The 16,289-nt window shown below is 45.5% G+C and overlaps 1 protein-coding gene across 4 annotated transcripts in view; it reads right to left on the reverse strand.

The window, feature by feature from the left end:
- GlnRS (Glutaminyl-tRNA synthetase) overlaps positions 1-16,289 on the reverse strand; it is a 32,859-nt gene that overhangs the window by 6,171 nt on the left and 10,399 nt on the right. For all 4 annotated transcript variants that reach the window (XM_065456387.2, XM_065456384.2, XM_065456386.2 and 1 more), the window contains 8 exons: positions 15,687-15,847; positions 13,145-13,331; positions 10,984-11,171; positions 8,175-8,536; positions 5,840-5,927; positions 4,496-4,581; positions 3,464-3,725; positions 1,909-2,036 (listed from right to left, as the gene is read on the reverse strand). In XM_065456387.2, coding sequence (XP_065312459.1) covers positions 1,909-2,036; positions 3,464-3,725; positions 4,496-4,581; positions 5,840-5,927; positions 8,175-8,536; positions 10,984-11,171; positions 13,145-13,331; positions 15,687-15,847 — 1,462 coding nt within the window. The remainder of the gene's footprint in view (positions 1-1,908; positions 2,037-3,463; positions 3,726-4,495; positions 4,582-5,839; positions 5,928-8,174; positions 8,537-10,983; positions 11,172-13,144; positions 13,332-15,686; positions 15,848-16,289) is intronic.

The raw sequence follows: 16,289 nt of genomic DNA on the forward strand, positions 1-16,289 counted from the left end.
TGTTCCATTCTGCATTTGCACAGACGAACCTTGCAGGCATGCTCACCACTTTTGTGGTCCTCATTCTAACCTGTGCACATGATCTGGGAACCGGTCATCGATGAGTGGCAAACTTCCTGGCGCTGTGCCTGCCTTGGCTGTTAGGCCTAACCAGCGCTGTTTTGCCGGGTGTCAGGCACCAAAGTTACGGTTTAATGCTGTGTCGACAAAAATCTATTCACAGCGACCGTACGGCCACTGAGAACAGAATGTCTGAATAATTGAGAAGGTGCAGAAATTAGTAAACGGGTGTAAACGAATTTGACTTTGCCTTGTCTTGGCTATGAGCAATGCAATGTGACTTGCTCAGCCAAACTAAAGCTGTCGATTATACATGTCTTGAAATTTACAATTTTTCTTGCATGTATAAGACGCACCAAAAATTTTGTAAAATTGTAACAGTGAAAAACGGGGTGCGAATTATATGCAAATTTCCCCTTGAAGTGTGGTTTCATGGCAACACGACCCATACTGCCATGAAAGATCCTTTAAGGCAAAGTTCTCTACCATCAGTGTCACTTAAGAGTGGGGAATAGGGCTGCTGGACGATGGAAAGGTGTGGACGATTCGCGCTTCAGCAAATGGAGGCTGCTTTCACAAAGATTTGGCCACTGCATGCAATTATTTCTGCGTGTTATCTGCGTGGGGGTGCAGCTTATATGCAGAAAAGTAGATATATTCATTCACTTTGCATACTAAAATTACTAAAATTCAAGCCGGAATGAATATTGAATAAGACAATATTCGATCAGATACTCAAAAATATTGAATATTCGTACAAGCTCACCAAAAACTACTAAAGAACACATTGCCGTTGCAGCTAATATCATCTTCAGAAGGAGGGGAGGCTCTTGAGAAATTGTTAAATGGTTTCCATTTTTCTTTTTGATTAGCTACTTGGCTCCTGCAATTCTTTGTGCGTGCGTTGTCCGACTCTTCAGGTAATTAATCTGAACAGGTCAAATTGCATTTATGCACCATGAGATTTCATAAATCTAAGCTAGCAAACAAGTGAAAATACACATAAAAAAATATATCAGAGTTCCTGATCCCACAGTTTCCGATCTAGATGCAGTTATCCTGCCACAGAGAGCCTTGAGCATTAAAAATGAGAGAAAAGGCTGAGCGAAAAAATGAAAGGATGAAAGCCTGGATGTTTCAAATACGCCGAGCCATCCGTGACTGTTGCAAAAAGCCTAGGAGGCCGCAATGGCTAAAAGACACTAGCCTTTATGCATGCATTCTCGCCTCTTTCTCCTCGACGCCCGCGACGCTGTGATGTCTATGTGTGTGCGACACTGCCGTCTGCCTTCAGTGAGTGAGATGGTTACACTGTGTGTACCTTCAAACCTTCTCCACCTCGGTGTGGGAGACGCTGGTGGTGTCTGTGTGCGTGCGTGTGCGTGTGTATATTTCTCTCCACTGTGCCAGTGACTGTTGACAAATCCGTTGAACTGACTTCAATTTATCGACCAGCGGTTGCCTCTGGTTGGCGAAAAAAATTGAAATTTTGTGAGACCAATAGCCGATACATATTTAATTCGGTTTGCACTTGATTCTAATCGTTCGAATTCGTTTTGAATGTGAAAATTTCGCATCTGCACACCCTGACATGTTTTGTGACATAAAAGTAGGAAACACAATACATTACATCGAATTACATGACGCATACTTATCTCTTCCTTTCATGTGTGATGCACTCAATTTTTTGGTCACAAATGTGAGCTGTAACAGAAGCCTTCCCTACCTTTCACGTGCTGCCTGCTATGTATGAAATGCCTGCACCACCATGCCACACCTTCAGTTTAAAAGCTGCTCTTGTATGTTTTCACGAGGTTTGGAAGATTCCCGGTCAAACTACAAACTTACAGCCGGTCGTACAACCGCACTTCGCAGGTGACTGGTTTGGAGACCCAGTGGATGAATGCACGAGGTTTCTCGATGTCTTCGGCTTTTTGGCACGTCACCTTTAACTCCTGAACATCACCAGCGGCATCCTGCACATGGGAGAACATCGCATGTAGGAAGGAAAATGACTAGGAGCAAAGTATCATGAGATAATTTTGAATCTCAATCATAAAAACATAAAGAAAAGGCTACTAGGAAATCGTCCCTCACCATCACTTTTTTGCCATCATCTGTTATCCCAAGATTAAGCAGAATCTGCATGACACTTCAGTCCATTCACTGATAATCTCCTATATAAAACAAACTTCACTGCAGAAGCGACTTGCAAAACAGCGATGTCCAGTGCATCCTCCGCAGCATTGTGTGCATTACAGCAAGCGTTCCAGAAAAAAAGTGGGGATGCAGATTATGTACGAATTTCGCACATAATCCTCAAGGCAAGGCTCTCTGCCATTCAAAGTTTCATTACCTGCCAGGGAACCCCGCCTCCTCCCCACCCTTGCGTTTTGAACCTCCCTTAACCCGCCTTTCGCGGTTGCCTATTCTTCTCCGCTTTATGGGTCGCCATTTTAAGGAGTAAGCCTTTAGTAGCTCAGAGTGTCCAGGCGCAGTCCGTGGTGGACGCAGGAAAGCGGTGATCACTGGCGAGGGGAGCAAGGAGAGGAGGAACCATGCCAGTAGCGCTGTGCGAGTGGGTGCGTGGGGGTGCGCGAACATGCGAGTGGGGGGTGCATGCACATCGGCGACTAACCTCGCAGCCTTATGGCTGTGAATGCATCTCATGCTCGCGACCACGGCAGCGTTTCTTCGCAGAACAGTTCAGACAACAGCAACAGAGGCAGTCATAGATAGGCTTTCGCCTATCGCAGTTTAGCTCAGCAAAGTGCCCATAGATAATTTTTAGTAGTTAGCAAATAGCGCACATGGCGCTCATAGCGAATAGCGCACGCGGTGCTCATATGTCAACCATTCCCACGGCGCTCCCTTAGTATGCGCAAAGTGCTTCCCGATACAGCGGTGAGCCAAATAACCATTGGGATTTTCGGCTCGGTTGCGTTTGCTCTATCGCCATTGTCGATGCAAAGGCTTCTCCATCCGAGCTGTCATCCACTGTCGTCTGAGTGCTAGCTGTGAAGTGATCCGATTCATGTCAGATATCATGCGACTGATTCGTCTGCAATAACATCCGACGTGTGAATCCAGCTTTCTCAGCATCGCCGAGGAACAGAGGAACAGAGCGGCTGGCTGAAGATGCAACGTAGACGAGTTGTGCATTCGCGAACGGACACTGTTTTTTCCAAGATTTGAGCAGTGTTGTATGCAGGTACTTGTGCGGATTATACGCAGGAATATTTTTTTGCTTTTCGGGCTGCTGTAATTGGGGGTGCGGAATATACGTGGTGGCGGCCTATATGCGCAAAAATACGGTGTGTCCCCCGCACTGCACTTTGAGCAATTTTCATCTCTATCAAAATTCAAATAAGCTGGAACTAACGCGGTTTCCCTCTCTACTGACCTTGATGACCTTGCTGACCGAGATGACCAGCCCAGTGTGCCGTAGGCCAACAGACTGTTTGAGCGTGAGGCGGCGAAAGGACTTGTCGGCGGTCTCCCTGAAGTCGGCCGCTTCAATGTACACCACGCTGGCAAATGTGACCGTATGCGAACCTCGCTCAGGCGAGGCTGGGAAGTCGGGCACTGTGACTGGCACCTCGGCATCCTGACCGTGCGGAAAGTTCGTGATGGTCACTTTGAGCGGCTCCACCACGCACATCACCCTGGGTTAGTGCAGTGGGACAGCATCACACAAACGTTTCACATGCAATAGTGCACGCATGAGGAGTTTGTCAAACACCACCTAATAACATTGTTGTGAGGCGGAGACAAGCACAAATGTTGTTTATACAAGGCGAATGCTGAAGGCACCAGCCCACACTAGAACACGGGGGCCGAAGCGCCCCCCAGCAACAACAACACTTCTTCGCCATCGTCTCTTGTCTGCCCATCCCGTTCTGCATCGCGAGGATATTATCCGATCCCAAGAGTAAACAGAGTGAGTTTATCACAAAGACTAATACGGTCATATAAGTTATGAACTGGTCTAAGTCATGGATTCAAATCACTATAAAGTTGGCTTTTGGCTTTAACTGTGCTTATCTTTTAAGCTTTTGTGATCACTGTACATTTCGGCCCCAGCGGTGAGTGCTGGCAGTTTTCAATGATTACATATCTTGGGCCATAGCGCAGGATTGAAAAGTATACAGGAGGCTATGTTTGCATTAAGTGGTGCCTTGCGGAGAAAAAAGAAAGTGTCGCAGGGACTGTCACAACTTCTTTTATTGCAAGCATTTTTGTTTTTGCAATTTCTCGCTGCCCCATTTTTCAACGCCCTTAAAAATTTTTCAAGAACAGAATTAATTTTTTGTAAAAGATTGACATGACGTTTGTAAGATTGTAGAATGAGCATAAATTATTAATTTTTACAAGAAATTCCAGATAGTTGGCAGGTATGCACTGTCTACTTGTTCAGTCTATAGCCGTGACTCACCTCGGTGCTGTCAGGTTTAGCGAATCCCTAACGCAGGCTTCCAGCAGCTGAGGGTCTACAGCTGAGAGGGACCCCGTCAGCCCCAGCTGCAAAGGTAAAGAAACTGAAAAGTGGGTTTTGTGTGCAAACACCACAATATGAAGTGAACATTACATTTGCACCAAGCGCACAGCAACGTTTTCAAAACTTTTTGATCTTTCACCTGCAAAGTGAGTGACAAACAATACACTTACATTCACTTATGAATGCAACTGTTGTAATGATACGTGGATTTACGGCACAAGAACATGCGGGACAATTATGCTTAAATGAAACTCTTTCTTGCAAGACTGTATCAAGCTCAATATCCAAGACGAATGTAAGTGTTAAATTGAGCTACGTACTGCCCAATTGGCCAAGTAGCATATCAGAAGCAACAAACGGTTCCAGTAACTGACCATTAACTGCTGTTTTGGAACCCACACACACTCCTTTCTCCCAATCAAACAATACCAGCTTGTTGCTGATCCGAAATGTAACTTAAACTTGACTTGGTTTGGGACGAGAAGCCTTTTGATATTTTTAAATACAGTAACAATAGCTTACTAGCAGTACTACCTATAACTCTATAAGGCTTTTGCTTTCTCTATTTGAATGTAGTGCTTCACAATGCATTCAACGCCAAACTACACACGTAACCAGATATATTCTCCGCTCATACACTGAGCTCGTCTGCCTATTATCTGATCAACCTGAAGCAGTCACCTAAACGGCATGCATTGTTCTGTAAATGGCCTTTCCCACACATAGAGTATGCAGAGTGGTGCCATGCAATGCAAAGGAGGCAAGGATGGCAACGGGGATCGGTCGACTTCACACGGCATGCAGGAGGTATGGGGCCAAGCAGAAACGAAGCATAAGACAAACAACTCTTTCTACAAATGTGGTTTCTACAAACATGCAGTTTTCACTCCTTTAGGCTCCTGGTGTTGGTCATGCATGCAACATCAGGTCCACATTGTGATTACGATACATTCCTTTTTTTTTTTAATGTTTCCGCCCTCTAAATCTCTGAGTTCGCGTTACATTCTGTTACAGTCAAACGTCTTTATAACGAAGTGGTTGGGGCCTCTGAAATCATTTGTCATAAAGGTCACTTTGTTTTAAACGTTATCACCGCACGGCTCACAATAGAACTGGAACAGAACTATTCCTTCGTTATACAGGTAATTTCATTATTAGAGGCATTCGTTGTACAGGCACCCAAATGTATTTACACGCAGGACAGTCACATGCTGTTTATTGAGATTATGGGCACGGCAGTTAGTTAATGTAGTTAAAATAGACCACTTGCACTAGCCTTACCTTGGCACAAAAGTTATTGATGGCATCCGGGGGAAACCCACGCCGCCTCAGTGCTGTCAGTGTGTACAGGCGTGGGTCATCCCAGTCCCTGGAAAAAATAAAGAGACAGGATAAAGACAAAACCAATTTTATCGGAAAGCCGTAAACCATTCAAATCCTTATTAACTAGCACAGCAGACTTTAATTTGACTCCAGTCATTTAAATTTTTCAGTTAATTTGAACCCGGCTGAAGGTCCCGGCTGACGCCAATGTGTTTTTATGGGTCCAAGCTTTCATTAATTCGGTCCTAAAGTTGGCAGTTACCAGATAATTCGAACTTGACCAGTTAGTGCCTATGCGCCTGACCCCTATGATGACAATAGTTGCAGCGTCTGTCTCAACTGAGGTTATGGGACAGTGGATGCGTTGAACACACGTAATCTGCCATTGAAAACGCCTATTTTCGGGCCTGCCACCCAAGGAAGATATTGAAGCAAGAACCGCAGCTAACAATGCATGATTACGGTATTTACCCGACCCAACATGCACTTTTCTTGTTTTCCAAGACAATTGGGGCGAAAATGGCGTGCGCGGTGCAATTTGAAGCAAAACCAAAACCCAGCTTCGCAGCATGCGTGCGGTTTACCGCATAACAGAAACGTATTGCGGTAAAGCTGACTTCAGAAACCGTGCGGAGAAGCTAACTTTGGGAAACCGGCCCGCAATGTGCAACACGCATTAGACCCTTGCCCTATTTTTCTTGCAAAAAGAGCGGGTACACGTTAGACGTTTACATTGTTTAGGAGGTTCAATGTAATTTCTACGTTCGGTTTTACTTCAAACACAAAGAAAGTGGGCGCACATTTGATTCGGGGACTTGCTGGAATAGGACAGTTATCGCCAACTGAATCAGTGACGTGTCTTGATTTTTTTTTGCAACTTGTTTAATCCGACCCGCTGGATAACTCGATCCATTTCGTCAGGGCCATCAGGGCTTAGTTAATCGAGGTGAACTGTGCTTCCTGTTAGACTGCATGCCACCGTATCCTCCAACGATCCTTGACTCAAAAGCTTTTCCTCCACTCAACTGAGTAGAGCACAGTGCTGCTCCAAAACTAAAGAAGACACTACGTTCCTCAAGAATTGCAGTGGACTGTCACTGAAGCGCGCTGAGCACTTCTGTCGAAGGGTGGCACTGCCGTCCACTATCTTGAGTCAAGGTGTTGTACTGAGCGGAGGAAGTTTCCAGAATACGAGGGTTAGCTGTTTAGACAGAGATAGAGAGCCTGCACAGCAAAACAAGTCCATTTCTTGTCATCCAAGAAACTACACTCCAGGCAACTTGTAGAGGGGGCTGCGGGCCCCTGACAAGCTGCCGTTGGTTCGTGCAGCTTTTTCCTGCAGCCTCCATTTTTCTTGATGTGAAATAAACATTATTATTATTATTATTATTATTATTATTATTATTATTATTATTATTATTATTATTATTATTATTATTATTATTATTATTATTACACGCAGTCAGGTACAGAGTAACCTCCTAGCACGTTGCTATCTTTAGTGCAAGCTGTAACAGCAGTTGACTCTCCAGAGTCCCCTGATGTTAGTTTTCCCCACACAACACATGCGATGGTGAGGTGCATGGGCAATAGTTTTGAGCTGAGACGAGACATAGTGGAAGTGTGAAAGCAGGTGCAATCAGCCTAGGTACACCACTCAAAAGAAGCCAGCATGCGAACCCACAGCGTTTTAGCGAGATTGTAGTTGATGAGGATGCTTGCTTCATGCTTGCGCGACGAGGAGGCGTAAATGGAGCATCTCTCGTTGGGGTCTGCTAAAGATCTCACAAATGTGCTATTCCGCAGTTCAGTTTCAGTTTTCGAAGTAAAATTGTTCAGAATTCATTACTATGCAGAAAGTAGAAGCGTAAACTTTTTGCATTCTGGAAGAGGCCATGCTCTGATGACAGGCTTTAAATATTGTATTAGGATCAATCGCCCTGACTTTGTGCCAAGAATGCTGCCTTGGTACAGTGCCAGTAACACTGGTGCCCGTAGATGCCGATGTGTCCAGTGCCAATGCATGCAAAATCGATCGAGAATATTACTGCTGGCACTTTGGAAAAGTTCCATGTAGTTTCGCGCAGCCAGGGCACTTCTATTTTTGTGATTTTGCTTATCTCGAAAATCCACAAATCTCGAAACACGTTCTGGCTTTCGCAGCTTCGAGTTAACGGGTGCTTAATCTACCACTATTTTCATCAGTGCTATTGCTCTTGAGACACTTTGGCGTGCACAACAGTGCTCACAGCGCCCGAAGGAGTCAATGTGAGGTAATCTGCGCCTGCCTCACCTGACGACGCCCTGCTCGATGAGCTTGGCAATCTTGCGCTTGGAGACGACAGTGTAGTTGAGGTTGAGCCGGCCGTACTCCCACTGCACGGGGCAGTAGACGTCGACGGCATTGCAGAGCCAGTAGTAGGAGGAGCGCCGCGACTGGAACTCCTTGGTGCACAGCGAGTGGGTGATGTGCTCGAGCGAGTCGCACAGGCAGTGGGTGAAGTCGTACGTCGGGTAGATGCACCACTTGTCACCCGAGCGCGGGTGCGGTACGAACCGCACCCGGTACGCCACGGGGTCCTGCTTGCCTTCCTCCAGGGTCACTTTCATCCGTAGTGTGGCCTCGCCCTCGTTGAACTTTCCCCTGCGCATGTCCTAGAAAGAGAGAGAGAAAAGGATTACAGTCAAACCTTGATTTAAAGGCCAACTGCAACAAAACTTCGCTCTGACTCTGCTAACGTCTTTTTATCATCTAGTTTTATTTTGACCAGAAACTATACAAGGTGAAAATAGCGTACCACAAAAAGTCCCAAAAGTTATTCGGCTTGATAAAGCTGCATTCTCCCAGACAACAGTGGAAAGGCTGGTGCACTGTTACAGAAATGTGTGAAGTGTTGACATAAAGGCCTTACAACACAGGTACAAGCACACACTTTCATGTTTTTAAGATAAGAGCTCATTGAAAACTAATACAAGTAACGTTTTGTACAGAAAAAAAAAGAGTTTTAGAATGAGGGCCCCAAAGAGCTTTGTGAGTGTTAGCATTGGGGCACGCAGGAGTGAAAAGTTTTATAATAGGGCTTTGCATTTGCGGATAGCATCTTGCGCTGACAGCACTACTATGGCGTCAAAAAAAAGCTATTAGAAATAATTAAATAAAATATACCATTTTATTATAGGAACAGCCATTTTGACTTGCTTGTATTAGCGTTTAATTACAATTTAGAGGTTATTCTGTAAGTAGCAAACAATTAGTTGCGCTTAGTTTTGAGCAAACAAACTTTATGGTCCTTCACCAGCCAAGCTTAGCATGTTATGCCTACAAGTCATTAAACTCACAATCGAATTCGGAATCAGTGGCGTCTAATGAATCAATCTTCATAACACACGCTAGTTGAGAGATAGCGATAATCGCAGTCACTTCTCCTAGCTTGCGAACTTCAAGCGTAACCACGAATCGAACCCAATTTGGTGCTAGGTTAGAGCCGTCGCTTCGATGGGTGCTGCCATGTTTGCTGACGCAAACTTTTTGGGGCCGCTACTTAGGCTATGCGAAATCGGTGAAATAGCATTCCCAACGCAAAACCAAAACGCACTTTGCATCTCGCGCACCGTGCTGTGGCTTCGACGCTATTTCTTTGGAGCCCCAAAATGTTTGGGGCCCCTATTCTAAAACTCTCTAGTGTCTTAAGCAACATAATAATATTTCAACACAATTGCAACAAAGTGGTTACGAATGTTGAATTGAAATGCACTACTGAGCAACTAGAATGCACGGAAAGGTCATGCACGACATGCAGGCAAGCACAAACTAACGAATGCGTACAGAAGAACTTAATTGATACGATCCCCATTGCATACGACCTTCCGGTGCCAACGTTCGCAATCGGGAATGCAAGAATGACCCAATACGTTTCTTAGTTACTGGTTAATACATTCGTGGAAAACCAGATCTTTCAGCGCCAACGCTCAGTACATCAGCAACCTGCAATCATATGATATGTTTTTCAGCCACTAGATCCCATGTCAACGAGAAAAGAAGTGAGGCATGCGTGATCGACAACAGTAGGGGGCGCCACGACTGCTTCCCGCAGTACTCACTGACCCGTGTGATGTGAAAAGCCAGAACCCACTCAGTTTCCTCTTTTGATCAGAACAAATCTCCTTGCGAGTCATCGCATTCTCAGCTATCAGAGCCAACCCTACTGCAATAAGCATCTTAACTTACTACTGTATGCTTTTAATAGGGGATAAGCCAAACACATTGCTGTTCCTCGCTGTAGGCGGTGAAAAGTGAGTGTCATGTTTCGTCCTGGCAGCATCATATTTTAGTGTTGCCCACCAGCTCAGTTTTTATTTCCTGACGCCGCCTTCAAAGATAAAACACAACACAATAGGAAAACAACAAAGCGGCTCTCGGGTAGCTTGGGCCCAAGCAGCTCCATGCGCACCGGCGTCTCATGCCGGCATGAGTACTGAGTAAGCACGTCAAAACTTCCTGCCAAAATGCCTCTTCCGAATGAGCTGGTGAGCTGAGTCAAATTCAAGGAAAGCAAGCGTGAGTTTGCCGAAGCCACAGAAATGACAGTGCGCATCTCGAGCCGCTCGGGCTCCCTCCAGCTCACGCAGTGGCATCTCGTGCTTCGTGCAACACTTGACATTACGCTGATGTCAATTACACTTGAGTTTGCCAAATTTTTTTGTGAATTTGGATCATAATTTTTACCGGCCAGAATGTACATTCCTCCACATTTTTTTCCAAAATGTACAAACAAGGTCTACAGTATTCTACTCGATCAGTAAGTATAGGAATGTACTGAAATCAGCCTGTCGAAACGAGACACATCGAAGAACAGAAAAACAGACTAAAAAACTGAGCATTCAAGTACACATACAAGAAAAGATCCTTTCCACAATGCCGCTTACATATTATCATCAAATTCCAATTGATGACTTTCACCCCAAGAATACATGGTACCTCATCATCAGGGAGGGAACGGTAACCTTGGAGGGGCATGGTGGATGAGCCGTGGTGCAGGTGAGAACAACACCTGATAGATACATTTGATGAAAGATGATAAGCGGGACAAAAGGACACTTACTTCAAACAACCGGAGATTTTGCTCGATGGTGCGATCCCGGTAAGGCGATGGTGGTGGGTTGAATCCCTTGAGCTCCTCCGCGGTTTGGTGACAGACGTAGGCCAGACCACGCTGGATCAGCCGCACAGCCAAAACGTAGAGGTCATCAAAGTAGTCAGACGCGTGGGTCACCTTGTATGGTTCGTAGCCTGCAAGAATTTTTCATGTCGTGATCATCATCACATCAATTAAGCACTTTAATAAATTACCGCCTTTACCAGCAATACAGTAAAAGCTCGTTAATCCTAACCGCAAGGGGAAGCTGCTTCAGTTCGAATTAACGAAAGTTCGAACTAACGAAAGTGAAGGAGAGCAACAGTACACTGCGATTTGGAAGCAGTAGGGCATGTCATAAATTTGGCATGTCAAAAAGTGATGGCGTGTGCCGCGGGCACACGCCATCTTCAAGTAGAAGCTCTGTGTCCGACTGTGCCACACCACCGATGTCCACCAAAACGAACGTTAGCCGAGGCTTAACACCATCACAATGAATCGCGACGGCCGATATCTCCTAAGCTGAAAACAGAGGTGCGCAACCGATGAATACTGCCGAGACAAAGACCCTGAACATGTGAAGGTGGCGAAGGCCCCGATACGTTGGTTCTTGATTGCAAGCGCAGCTGCGACGTACTTGGTTCGCTGTGTTTTGGTGCTTGCCGTGCCATCTCCGTACAACATTAGCAGCTGTACAAGATTTGCAAAGCCTCCAAGATTCGCAGCGGGCAAGAAGTCTCGGAGGTTACGTAGAACGGAGAGGCGGCAGCCGCCGCTGCCTTCTGGCTGACCCCGCATCGGTTAGATTTTTTTCCGATTTTGCCTTCTCTCGCCGTTCTCTCCGTTTCGGAGGCAATACAGCCTTGTGTGTAGGCAGTAGGCGCGTTTCTCTGGCCGTGTGCCAGGCGAGCGTAGTTCGAATTATCCGTGAGGGAACCTTCTCGCGTTCGAATTAACAGACTTTTTAATACACAGACTTCTGTGGAGCTTGGCCGGACCAAATCGTACAGTTCGAAATATCCATAAATTCGAATTATTGAAGTTCGAATTAACGAGCTTTCACTGTATCTAGTGACCCCTCTCATGTGCCAGCTGACCTAAGCTTAAGCCTTCAAAAAAACCAGGTGGTGAGCTCGACCGGTCTCTGACCAATGTTTTCACCACGCTGAAGCAGAAAGTTGATCCGCTCCACTGGAAGCTGTGCTACCATGTAAACATCCAGTCGAAAAGTTGAACATGGTACCAAAAGTGCCAGCTGCAATGCTGATCAACGCAATCAAGAACCACACTGTGCTCTACGACAAGAGCCGTACTAAAATGTACTGTCAACAATACTCGTGATAGTATTTAACGTTGTGGACCAGGAGGTGAGGCAAAAAAGCGTTGGTGTGATCAAACTTTTCGTGCTTTTACAAAGCCAGGCAAACCCACCACCATTTCTTCCGAGATATCCACTTCTTCTATTGTTTATTGTCGATTTCTAGGAAACAACTAGCTAGAAGTACCAAAACTATTCCTTTTCCATGACAGACAGAAGTGGGAGACGACACATATAGTTGCACGAAATGATTGCTTTTGATGACAGATTGGTCAATGAATGAACATACAGCTTGAAACAGTGCAATGAAGAGCACTACCACGCGGACAAATGTATGCAAACTACATCGATGTGAGCAAAAGTGGCAGCGGTGGTGGTGGCAAAATAAATGTGAACAACTTGGATATACATGGAAAAAGATTTCCTATCCACTTGGCCTTTCAGCCCGCTTGCCACTTCCCAAGTGTGAATGCAGCCTAAATGCGTAACCTTGACGTATTCTTTTCTGAAGGTGGCCTTTTTGTCAGGTTTCCAAGCAGGCCACTAAGCTGCGATCCGGTTTAGCCAGTGAAGTTGCTTGCATCATTCCTGATGTCGACGCTGTCTTTGCCACATTTCTCCCAATTCGAACAAGACTTAAGCTGGCAGTTGTTGCTATCCATCTAGATGTCTACAGCAAGTATTGGAAGACACTCAGTGCCAGAGGATGTGGTCCAATAGTATACAGTATGCAAATATTGGAAAGCAGACCAGCGACTTGCAATTGGAATCGTGACTGCCAATTGCTACCACAATACAATACTCTCTCACCTAGCCACTGGACCATGTCCTGGATCCCCGCAAAGAAGCGCTCCTCCTCCTTCTCGGGGTTGGTGTCGTCATAGCGCAGGAAGCATACGCCACCGTGTGCCTTGGCGTATCCAAAGTTCACATTGATGGCCTTGGCATGCCCTATGTGCAGGATGCCGTTGGGCTCGGGAGGGAACCGTGTCCGCACCTGAGTGGATCACACGGAACACGTTAGGGAGTTCCGGGGACAGCGTACTCAAACAGCTTTGCATACAAAAAAAAAAAAACTCCACTGTAAGCCCTTCAATTTCGTATGACAAGTGCAAAACATATCAGCGTCAGGTTAATTGGTGTCTACAAGCGACCGCAGTTTCGGCACTGTGCCAGACATGCAATCTTTCGCGTGGCCAATGCAAAACACATTAGAGTCTACAAGCGACAGTATTCTTTGCACAGCGCCAAGCACGCTATCCAGTGCAGAAATGCTGGCGCCCATCGATGCATCCGAAGCTAGTCATGTGAAATATCACGAAGGGGAAAGTATCTTCAAAAGTAGGGGTGAAATATTCGAAACAAATCGAATTATTGCTAGCTGCGTTGAAGCAAACATGATTCTTGGCGTTTATTTCTATCTGATCTAAGAAAGTGTGCTTGATATTGTGCTGAATTTTCCGATAATTTCATGCTGCTGGCGAAATTTCGCCTGTAAAACACACTTAGCCATTGGACGTCTAAGCTTTGCAAGAAAGCCAGCCTCTCAATGGCAAAGGGCATGGGTTTGCGAACAGCGAGGGTGCACTCTTTTGCAGGTTCCACCCCGAATCCTGAGCTTATTGCTCGACAGCAAATACGATGAGTGATAGCTGGTACAGGGTCAGATTCCTCAGAGTTTACGGAAAATCGGTTCAGTACAACAAGACACAGGTTAGCAAGAACAGACAACTAGCAGAAATTACTCCATTTTCCAAATACACAATTGTTTAGTATGAAGGCTTACTAGTTTAATTTTTTACCAATGACGATGCAGTTGCAATGTTCCAACATGTTAAAGTAAACCAACTTGCTAATAAACGCATGTTCATATCATTATTCGACATTCGATGCTAAGTATTTGTATTCGATTTCTTATCCAAAATTTTTGATATCCGCACACCCCTATTCAAAAGTAATCATCCAAGAATACAACACAACTTTGTCAACATGTTACTGCATGCACACACGCTTGCCTTTGGCCTAGACATTCAGTGGGCATGATTTTCTAGCAATGCCTTTTATGCAATTCCTTTCGGCACAATTTCACCCTTTATCAGTGGTCATGGCGACGCCATGCACAAATTATCAATAGGGGCAGCCGGGCATGAACCGTGGATAAAAGAGGCATAAAATCGAGCAGAAGGCAGCACTACAAAGTCGTGGCTCCTATCTTGACCATTGTCATGCTCTAACTACAGATAGACAAAGGTACAGCCAATGCATGCACCGAATACTCATTGGTGACTACTAGATCGATTAATCCTTGTTAGTTTTGGTTTCAATCACGCACTACTAACATGGCCACTGAGCATGCCGGTCATGTATTGAATCGAAAATATTGCCGTTTTGGCTCAACTTGATGGCCAAATTAGCACATGGTTGTGCAGACAGAGTCTGAATCATTGCATGGTGTGCTGTAAGGCATCCGAAATTTCGGTCATCCTTGTGCATTAAGCTTATGAAGCTAGTGGCGGTGCCATGGAGTTGTCCAAATAATGAAGTCCGAATTATTGGCATTTGAATTATTGGTTGGTGATGATACTGCGCAAACACAGTTCTGCATCAAGAAAAATCATCTGGCCAAGCACATGTGAAACAGCTCAAGAACGAAGACTGGGCTAAGTGCTAGAGCATTAAGGTTGACGAAACAGCGGGAAAAAGAGAGAGAGAGAGAATGGACAGAGAATGGGAATGTCCTGACACATGAATGATTGGCGAACTGTGCAAAACACACACACACACACACACACACACACACACACACACACACACACACACACACACACAAAGCAAAAAAAAAGCAACAGAAAGAAAAGGAGACAATTTTTTTTCCTTTTTGTTTGTGATTTTCGTGCTGCCTTGCCAATCTACAGACATTAAATACACGACTAGGTTAGTGTGCGCAGCAAAATTACCTACACTTCTCATTTCCTCATCCTAGCTTGTCACGGTAAGCTCTGCTTGCAGGGTGCTTTTGCATGGCAATTTCTGCTTTATATACAACCTGACGCCATGGACATGACCTGCTCGTACAAGCGGCAACTTTTCTCAATAGCAGACACACGAAAATGCATTTTCCAGTTTGTCAGGCCTGAGAAACCACAGTGAAAAGCTACCGGAAAAACCGTGTGCGTTTCGTCCAGTCGTCTGCATCTGATGCCATTGCTCTTACAGCCGCCATTGGTGGCCCAGACCACCAGTGCGCTGCTAGCACCTTGCAATGGCCGCCAGGCGACTAGTATAAACTGTGAGTCAGGTTTACCGTGCTTAAAACAGAACTTTGAGTATCAAACTGAGCACAAGCACACACCTTGCCACCGGTGACCTTGAGGTGGTTCTTGAGGTGCGCCATGGTGGCTGGGGTGACTATGTAGCCTTCCGTCTTGTGGTTCTCGCCAGGCTTGTGGAAGTGCACCTTGGTCCGGAAGAGTTCCTCCATCGTGTTGGCACCAGTGTCGGCAGAGATGCAATCTGGCCAAATCGAAGCCAACAGCATTGTTGCTATCAAGTAGGACAGCCTCAATGGGGAGCACTTTGGCACCGCCATCACTGACTACAGAGACGACGAAAAAATATTCGCAGGAACGACCAACATCCGCGGTGAAAGTGATTATGTAGTGCTGGTTGTGCAGGAATAGGCGGGTGGCGAGGGTGCTCCACCTTTCCCACATTTATAGCGTAGAGGTGGTCAGCAGTCACGCGCAACAGTGTTTGATGGATTGTAAATCATAATTGGAACCTCTTCCACTTGTACTTATACATACGTTGGCTAGTCATCAATTTTTCTAAACAGAAAGCGACTGCTGAACTTTTCTTGAGTCTGATGAATGGGACATGGCCTGGCACTCATGATGTAAGCGTGTCATCAGCTTCAGCACCACCTTGTGTCGAAAGTGGATACATTGAACTCATG

Source organism: Dermacentor albipictus, chromosome 6 (genome assembly GCF_038994185.2).
Source record: "Dermacentor albipictus isolate Rhodes 1998 colony chromosome 6, USDA_Dalb.pri_finalv2, whole genome shotgun sequence".
Taxonomy (NCBI): domain Eukaryota; kingdom Metazoa; phylum Arthropoda; class Arachnida; order Ixodida; family Ixodidae; genus Dermacentor; species Dermacentor albipictus.